The sequence below is a fragment of the Sprattus sprattus genome (genome assembly GCF_963457725.1).
Source record: "Sprattus sprattus genome assembly, chromosome: 12".
Taxonomy (NCBI): Eukaryota; Metazoa; Chordata; class Actinopteri; order Clupeiformes; family Clupeidae; genus Sprattus; species Sprattus sprattus.
In genome coordinates this window covers 6,383,056-6,392,911 of record NC_137910.1, presented here as the reverse complement: position 1 = coordinate 6,392,911, position 9,856 = coordinate 6,383,056, and the positions used below count along the sequence as shown (strand labels likewise).

At 44.4% G+C, this 9,856-nt stretch overlaps 1 protein-coding gene across 1 annotated transcript in view; it reads right to left on the bottom strand.

Moving 5' to 3' along the window:
* Window positions 1-4,197: 4,197 nt before the first annotated feature.
* Window positions 4,198-9,856, bottom strand: part of asrgl1 (asparaginase and isoaspartyl peptidase 1) — a 10,245-nt gene continuing 4,586 nt past the window's right edge. The window contains exons 6-7 of the mRNA XM_080849467.1: window positions 8,454-8,564; window positions 4,198-5,823 (exon numbers count right to left, since the gene is read on the bottom strand). Of these exons, the coding sequence (XP_080705593.1) occupies window positions 5,609-5,823; window positions 8,454-8,564 (326 nt within the window). The 3' untranslated portion in view covers window positions 4,198-5,608. The remainder of the gene's footprint in view (window positions 5,824-8,453; window positions 8,565-9,856) is intronic.

The following is a 9,856-nucleotide window of genomic DNA, read 5'->3' as shown; positions in this document are numbered from 1 at the left end:
TGTGTGTGTGAGAGAGAGAGCAAGTGTGTTAATGTAGGGGTGAGTGTCGAGATATATATATTTATGTGTGTGTGTGTGTGTGTGTGTGTGTGTGTGTGTGTGTGTGTGTGTGTGTGTGTGTGTGTGTGTTACATAAAACACCTCTCCCTCCCCCACCTCTCTCCGATCACGGGCTTCCCTCATCATCAAAGCATTCTTCCTAAAATCAGACCTGAGCCCCATCTCTCGTGACGGCAGATTCCGGCTTGTCCCGCCACCCAAAAAAAATCCCACTCTTCTTAAGGGCAGAGAAGAGAAAAAAGAAAAAGACAAATTGAGATCATGGCCAAAAAGCAAGCTTTAGTCTACAGCTATAGAGTAGCGAGTGCTAGCATACAGTAGGTGCCCTGCATTCTCCTCCTCCTGTCTTTTTTATCACCGCTGTGCGAACAGCCAAGGCCGGACAGGATCAAGGACTTTATATCGGTACAAGGTTTCTTTTGATGGTGTTAGTGATAGAGGGGACGACCTTCATCTCACCTGGTGGAGCAAGGAGACTGCTATGGGGTAAACAAACACGTAAGCTGGGGGAACGGAAAGTGCAAGGCCCAGGAGCTAGTGGCCTTTGTTTATGTGGGTCTTATGTGAATACTGAGGGTCGGCTTCAGCTTACAACACCCCCATCCTCCACAGCCTGTCTCCTTTGACTGACTGTCCTCACCTCTCTGCCCTTGCTGACTGGGCGCTCTCCTATAACCTTGTGCTTTATTGCAACAAATTAAATAGGAAACAAATAAATATAGGAAAGAACTGAAATAAGATAAATATCCTAACAAATGGGTTGTCACATTTGTGGGAGACCTTTACTGAAATCAGGTGAAACACTATCTTTGGGGCTAGAGTTCTTCAAGATCCGAGATCAGCGTTTTTTTTTTTTGCTCTCATTCGGTGAGAAGCTTCTTGTCTCCGGAGGCACATGCATTTCCATTGCTCTATCTGATCAGCCACATTCCCAACCCCTCAGGAAGTGTGCGAAAGAACAAAAGTTTTCCATTAAGTATCTATATCCCTCCCTCCCTCCCTCCCTCCCTCGCTCTCTCTCTTTTTTTCCGAGAATCTTGTAGGACCCTGGAGAGGCCATCAGGAGAGAAACTGGCCCATTGACCTTGGGAGGGGTCACCCTGCGTTCCTGCCCAGCCGGCGGATAAACATGGCCGCTCGATTCCGAGCACGATCCCGCAGGTAACAGAACCAACCAGCTGTAGCGCTGCACTACACTGATTAACCACACAGACTATCAAAGGTCGCTTAGAGGTCGGAACCCTGTCAAGATACACACACATACAGCGTGTCCCCTGTTAACACTACTAGCCAATTATTTATCCAACAATCTGTGAAAGTGAGTGCAGGCCATGGCATACGCTAATACGGCTAAGATAAGGAGCAAACACAACCACTCAGGCTGAAAGTAGTGGCGGCACAGTTGGGGAAGCTGAAGTTGAAGAATAACCAGGGTTCTTTAAAAAAGAAGAAAAGAAACAAAAACAGTTTTTAAGTGAAGAGTAACAAATGTGACCAATGTCACCTGATGGGCTGCATTAAGGTATCTGAGTGAGGATATGGTCTGCTTCAAAGCCATGTTTTTCTTATGTTTGTCTTTTGTGGGAAAAGGCACACGTGCAGATTGAGATAAGAGAGGCCTGTGGATGCTTTAAAGGAGATTGGACCATTAGAAAAAACCTTTTCAGATTGTTGACTTGGGTTCACGTTTAAAGAAACTGGCTAGGAAAAAGAAACATTGTAATTTAACATTTTGGTTTAATCTGTGGAATCCCCAACATCTTTCACTTTAGATGATCACAAAACAATTTTCTGAGTGCTATAAATGGCTCGTTAACAATCACTGTTGCATGAAATTAAGAGACTAATGATTATAGTTTAAGGCCATAGTCCTATACAGGAAAACACATAAATAACCACATGAGTCACTCCGGTTTATTTAAGGCAATGTCAGGTTTGACTAGGCTATGGCCATTTCCTGAACAAGCTACATAGAATATATGCAAACAAGGCAGCAGTTGACAGATTCAATACCAATGCGAGTCGCCTGAGATCCGCTAGTTCTATTTTTTTTTTTTTTACAAGAACGGAACAATACCCAGCGTAACTAACAGTCGGTGGCTTTGTGTCTGTATCTTGCCGATCAGACAGATAAGTGCGAACATTGCCTACTCACCAAATGTACTCCAAGATCCCATCTGTAGGTTTCGCAGACGAACTTTCAGAAAACTGTTAGAAACTTCAGCGGAGTCAGTGACTTTGCGTTCACCACCTCTTGTTGACATTGCTACGTTACCAGACGAAGTCAAACATCAGGAAGGATGATTGCTTCTCGTTACATTTGCCTCTGATAGTCTGCAAAGAACAGATGTTATCTTCTGCTCGAACGAATTCGCCATGTTCTTTGTCTTTTTTCAGTTATTTTACCGTGTCTTCAACTTCAGCCGGCGAAAAGGCGCTTCTCTCACTTTTAGAGGACACTCCATTACAGGCTGCAATGGGACAATGATACGGCTTGAACTCTTGCAAGTGTGTAATTACGTAATGTTGTAAATCTTAAAAGACTTGAAAGATGGCAACTGAGACGAAAAGGGTGGGGGCTTCTGCACTCCTTCCTTGTCTGACTGTACCGTAGCTGTCACCCGCACTGGGCAATATGTCAGTGCTGAGTTTTTCTAAGTAGATTCCTCCGTTTCGGCCAGCCCCTTTTCTGTCAACGATGCGGAAAACTGACCAATGAGAGGCATAAGCGTTCGCAGCAATGAAGGGCATTCGTTTTTTGTCGCTTCAGCGCACACATCGTTTGCCCTCATGACCTTTGCGCTGTTCAGTCTTCAAAACGATTTCAAACATTCTTTCCAATAAGCGACTTATTCCTCCCACACACGTCTTTGATAACGTCAATGTTTGGGCGCACTGACATTATTAAAAAGGCAAACGCACATTGTGTTAACAACTACAGCATAGCGGTAACGTGACAGGCACTCACGACAACCCACAAAGGTCTTACACATAAACATGCTATTTTGCAATTTGTTTCCAAAAAGGATTTCATGTTTTCGTAAAATCTGATTAGTACATCTTATTTGAATCTCCATTTTACCTAATGCCTTTCTTCCAATCTGTCCCCACAGAAGAATCTTGAATTGCCATGCTTATAACTATACCATTTCCCTTTTAAGGAGCACTGAGTTCTACTTAAAACATCATGGCAAAATGTTTTCTTATAATTGGTTACCAGAAAAAAAATATGTTTTGGGCAAAGGTCTTTGTTATGAAGCTGACTGCCTAAAAGCGTCCTTTTTTCCCATTACCAAATTAACATTCTTTACATTTAGATACATTTGTCCTTGTCAGAACCGCATGTGTAAGCAAGGTATATACTATGACTCAGATGTCCTTGACTATTAAGCTTAGCGGAGCAACAGTTGGGTCTACTGTCTCTTTAAAAAAATGAGTGTGTGTGTGAGGGAGAAGTAGGTGACCTACCCCCATCATCGGTGTAATATTTTGCACACAAATGCACCAGCTGGCTTGGAAAAAAAAACACACACACAAACAGACAGGTTCTTTGTGGTGGCAGGTGTCTGCAATAAGCCAGCCGGCACAGTGCAAACACATAGAGTATACACAAACACAAACACACTCTCGCTCTCACACACACAAACAAGCACATATCACAAAGCATTGGTCTGCAAGATACTCTGTGTGTGTGTGTGTGTCGGTGTGTGTGTGTGTGCTGACACCATAAGCAGCCTCTGGCGACTCATCTGCAGAATGTCTTTCCGTCACATGACGGGTCTCGCCTCCAATCACCTCAGAGGATCACAGCCCAAGGCCCACCCCCTCATGGAGGTCTGGGGACACCAGTCAGCTCTTTTCCACCCCGACACCCCCCACAGACATGTCGGAATCAGTGACAGATAAAAAACTGCAAGGTGTGACCGAGCTTCAACTGCTGCATTTAGAAAAGAACATTTACAAATTGTTTTATTTAGATACTTTCGCGTTTTGTCCTAAGTTGCCTATTACTTTCTCTGTGCAGTCGGCATTTATGGATTAGTTTCCCGTTTTCTCAGTGATTTCCCCACCTTTTTTAGAACAAAAAAATACTGAATCCCTTTTTTTATTTGAACATATTTGTGTTTTATATGCCATCATAGCTTTCCAAAGGTGTGAAATACATATTTTTTATTTTACCTTTTAATTAATAAGTAATTCATTACAGTTGAGGTTTATTTGTTACTTAATACAACAGTACAAATGAGTTTCAATGTAAAAACATTCACATACAGTAATGCTATTTCATTTATATTACCTTAAAAATAAATAAAGCTACTTAGATTAAACAGTAAGGACAGGTAAGGTATATGAGTGAGTAAACACCACACTGGCTCTACATGCTGTTTGGTTACCCCAGTGGTTCCCAAACTCTTCATGGCAGTGAAGTCAATGAAAAAAAAATTGCCCATCAGCTGTTGCCAGGCCCGCCGCTGGGGGTGATGGGGTCAAAGGGCGTATATGACCCTGGCCCAAGGCTCGGGGGGTGGGGGCTTATGCAAAGGTCTATGATTAAATAGTGTGTGGGAGAGAAGAGCTGTTTTGCTGTGAGCAACATGCGTAGTGTTTGTGTTATGGCGTGTCACAGATCTGTTTGTGCGTGGGGGTGGTGGTGTGTGTGTGTGTGTGTGTGTGGGGGGTAGCTTTGGAGTTGTTTGTGTTCATCTTGTGTCAGGGCCGGAGCAAGACCCTCGGCGGACCAGGCTGTAGCATAGCTTTCCTTAAACATTGGTTCTACATTTCAACAGTTAAACATTATTCAAATTAATTTCATCAATCATCACATTTTGCATCTTATTTCATTAGAGCTGTCGTTTAATACATTTAAACATATTTAAATTCTCACTGGGTGACTATTCTATACAATAGAATTGTATTAATAATTAGGCTAGTCATCCCTTCTAACATATAGGTTAGGTAGGCCCTGACCATATTAAATAAGTACAAAGTAGGCTATTAACTCATCACCAAATAGGTTAGTTACAGGCTATTATACTGTAATGTTTTACCACACAAAAGTTTCCAGCCTCAACCCACACCTCCCTTGCTGTAAGTCCACACCACCCCCGAGGCCACCTCACACATTGGGAACCACTAATGTAGCCTTTGTATGCCTTGCAGTACATACAGTACTGTCACTATGTATCATCCTGTAGCAGTTGCCTCATTGCATACTATAGGGCGATCCCAGGGAACATGATATGCAAGATGCTCTTTTTACTAAAGACATTATACGTCATAACACTGTGGGAGTTTACTGCTTGTGCCTTGAAAGCAGGCAAACCACTATGTTCACAAAAGCCCTGGAGCTATTCATTTTTCAAGAATTTCGATTGTGGAACGACTGAATGTCTTCCACTTTGGTTGCTTCAAGTTTTAAAGATGTACTAGAATTGGATGGATTGACTGATTAAGGTCTGGGTAGATCACAAATTGAAACTAAAGGTGGGGTCAGTCAGTGCGTTATTTCCCAAACCAAGATGGCAATAAAGTTCTCACAGTAACCATTTCAAGACGGCTCGTGTGCGGATTCGGTGAAGTGCTCTCCGACGTAGAGGCCGTAGTGGAGCTGTTCGCTCTGCACGGCCGCCCACGCCATCTGCAGGCTGCTGAATCGAGCGGTCCACTCTCCCTTCGGGTCGACCGTCACCACGCCGCCCAAACCCTGTACCCTCTCCTTCATGTAGGCGAGGCCCAGGTCGGACGCCTCCTCTGCAGACCGCCCTATGAAAGTTTGTTTATTGTTTATTGTTTATTGTTTATTTGAAGGATCCCGATTAGCTCTACCCTCTAAGACAGAGCTACTTTTCATGGGGTCCACATTTAAGACTAACATACAAATATCAAACATTTTAAACATACATTACAATACCAATATCTAACTTTTAAAACATACATTACAATACCAATATCAAATTTTAAAACACAACAAAATAACGATCATACAATTTTAAGAGCAGAACCAAACACATCCTGGGCTTTATCACGGGAAAATAAACTAAACTAAATCAACGTAACTACACATGCTTCAGTATGTTATCATGGGACTTTCTTGTAACATATAATTAAGCCAGACTAAATACACTCTTGATGAACAAAGGTATGACAACACCTAAAAGTACTTGTAAGAGAACGCTTGCTGCCAATACTTAAGAGTCCCTATCTCTTAGTCTAGTCCCCTATCTTATATCTATCTATCTCTTATCTCTATCTATCTCTAGCCGGCATGCTTGCTCATACACTGGGTAAATCCAGAGTCAATATACATCCAGGTTTCCCTATGTTTGTTCTTTGTACTATGTGTGTTGTACCTAATTAGTCCTTCATGAATACCAAAGGCTGAAATGGCATACTGAAGCGGTGTTCAACATTGTCTAAATGTTGTTCATTTCTCCTCTAGTCGAAATGATGTCGTAGCTGATTCATCCTTTTCACCTTTTTAACTTCGTCACCGAGTGGAAATCTGACAAAATCTGACCCTCCTTTTTTCATGGAAAAGGCCCTGGGCTAAAACAGGAATCCTGTGAGAACAGACCTCGGAGAGAACAGACAGTGTGAGGGCCGTTCCGTGACTTTGATCGAGCCACCCCTCGCGTGGCTCCGACGTCACTGGCCATGCACCTGCTGCGCCGCTTGTAGCCGGAGTGTTATTTATGTGCTAATGAGTGCTGCTGGTTAGCGATGCTGCCACCACGTAGCTTAGGGCCTGCTGGCGGTGTCTGTTACAAATCTGTGTATTCTCAATGAGTACACACACTAATGATGCATACTCACACATACTCTGTGCGGAATTGAATCTTTTCTGAAAATGTGACTTAAAATCAGGCTCACACTCTGAGAGACGCTGAGAGAAATCTAAACTATGCTGCTAGTACCTTGCTCCATGTGGAAAGCGGTGTGACCTGCACACGACTGACCTCTGTTTTATTCAGTAGGAAACCCTGTGCCGACAAGACAAGCCAGAATCCCTCGACAGCGTGCCAAACGCTATAAAACTGGACAATAGCTTCTGAGGATCAGCAATGTTTCGTGCACTAACACACCCACACACACGCTCGCTTGAGCATACACACCACTATGAAAAGAGATGCACACCAACACACACACTGGTTCCATGTCCAAGTAATGCATTACTATAGGTAGTAATTCATTATATGCATAATGCATAATGTCTAAAAGGTGTTGCAGCTGTCCGTCAATGATTAAACTCCCTGTCCAAGCCAAGGAGCAGGAGTGACCTGAAGGTGACCTACAGTATAGAAAATGGCAGCCCCACAGCACTGATAAACTAGTGCCGATTTGGCAGCGGTTACACAGGAAGTGGTTTGGCTCTGTGCTCCTGCACGCACTCTCTGCAGTCTGACGGAGTCTGCAGAATGTTTGACTAGTACCTTACTGCCCCTGAGCAGAGACCAGTCAGACACACACACACACACACACACACACACACACACACACACCCAGAGCCACCATATCAGACACACACACACACACACACACACACACACACACACACACACAGAGACACAGACACACACACACACACACACACACACACACACACACCCAGAGCCACCATATCAGACACACACACACACACACACACACACACACACACACACACACACACACACACACCCAGAGCCACCATATCAGACACACACACACACACACACACACACACACACACACACAGACAGAGACACAGACACACAGACACACAGACACACAGACACACACACACACCCAGAGCCACCATATCAGACACACACACACACACACACACACACAGACAGAGACACAGACACACACACACACACACACACACACACACAGACAGAGACACAGAGACACAGACACACAGACACACACACACACCCAGAGCCACCATATCAGTCACGACCCACAATGCTGGGAGGCCACAGAGCCGGGTGAGTGCTTTCACTTTAGCGCCACTGAGGCAAAGCTGTGTTTACACACACACACACACACACGCACGCAAACACACACACATACACAAGAGCATGTGGGGGAAGGGGTGGAGGTCAGCCTGACTTTCAGAAACATTTCAGTGACACCCTTTGCTTTGACACCACAGACCTCAGACACTGTGTGTGTGTGTGTGTGTGTGTGTGTGTGACATGCAAGGAACAGTTACAAAAGCAGAAGTTGTGCCAAAATGCAAACTGTGCAGGGACAACTGTTACAAATCTGTGTATTCTCAATGAGTACACACACTAATGATGCATACTCACATACTCGGTGCGGAATTGAATCTTTTCTGAAAATGTGACTTAAAATCAGGCTCACACTCTGACAGACGCTGAGAGAAATCTAAACTATGCTGCTAGTACCTTGCTCCATGTGGAAGAGGATAAGCCTGGAGAGAGTGACTTTCATGATGGCCTCCCCGTGGCCGGTGGGAGAGACCGCTCCCGTCTTGTTATCTGCGTAGCCTCCACATCCTGAAACACAGACAGCAGAGATCCCAGCTGCGATAAGACCCAAGACGGAAGTGCAGAGAGGGCGTCATTTCACTTTTCTGCCACAAGAGGGCAGCGTTTGACTGATGATCGGAGGCCATTGATGGTTTTGCCCAGCCAGCGAGGATGTCTGCTAAGGTTTAAGTAAGGGGCCTCGTCTGGAATGAGCTGTTGTGGTCAGAATTTAATGATGCTGCAGATATCTCGGAGATAGAGAGAAAAAAAAGAGAGGGAGAGAGAGAGAGAAAGATGAAGTTCATTTGGGCTAGAAGCTGGAGGCTGGAGAGGAGTGGCTAAAAAAAGCTTTCTTGTGTAATAAAGTGAGTCAGAGGAAGTAAATGAATGCAAAAACGGCACCCAACAGGGTGCGAGCCCGATGAGTCGGCCAGAGACTGCATGCATCTGTGCATACAGGCATATGTGAGAGTGTGTGTGTGTGTGTGTGTCTATGCATTCATGCGTATGTTTGTGCTTTAATGTGTGAGAATGTTTCTATGTGTGGGTGTGTATATGCATCAATGTATGCACGTGTGTGTGTTTTTGAATGTGTGCATGCATGCATGTGTGTTTGTGTATGTATGTGTGTGTAGATGCATTAATGTCTGCATGTCTATGTATACGTGTGTGCAGACGCTTGTCTGTGAATTCAACGCCTCTTGATGCGGTGGAACAAACAGTAAAGCAGCGTCTTGATTGGCGGGTGGAATCCACCAGGCTAATTATTAACCCAGCAGGTAATGATCTCCTGTGACTCGCCGAACATTACGTGCATTCCTCCACTTCACTGGGGTCAAAGTTCACAGTGCCTTTACCATAAACCTGGGACATACTTTTTTTCCATTTAATTAAGACCCATTATTCATGCTGAATACGTACCCCCACCCCTCCACAACATTTAACCCTGCTTCTCTTTTGTCCTGCTCAGTTAACAGTGGAGTATGGGGCCGGTGCAGTGCTATATACTGGCCCACTCCCCCCATGTGCTGGGCTTTTATAGTGAATCCTGGTTGAGGGTGAAGGCTATCAAGAAAGTGAATCATTGTTTTATGCCCACGTTCATCAATGAGAAACCTTTTGCCGAGATTACACACTAACCATGCGGTCACTAAAGGGTAACTTTACACCCCCAGTTCTGAGCCTAACTGGGTTCAACTCCTGTGAATGATGCTTCTCGATCAGCACATGAAAATGACACTCACTCAGACAGGGATGGGGGGGGAGGGGGGGGAAACCCATTTCATGAGGTAGATAAGACCCAACCGGTCAACTGTATG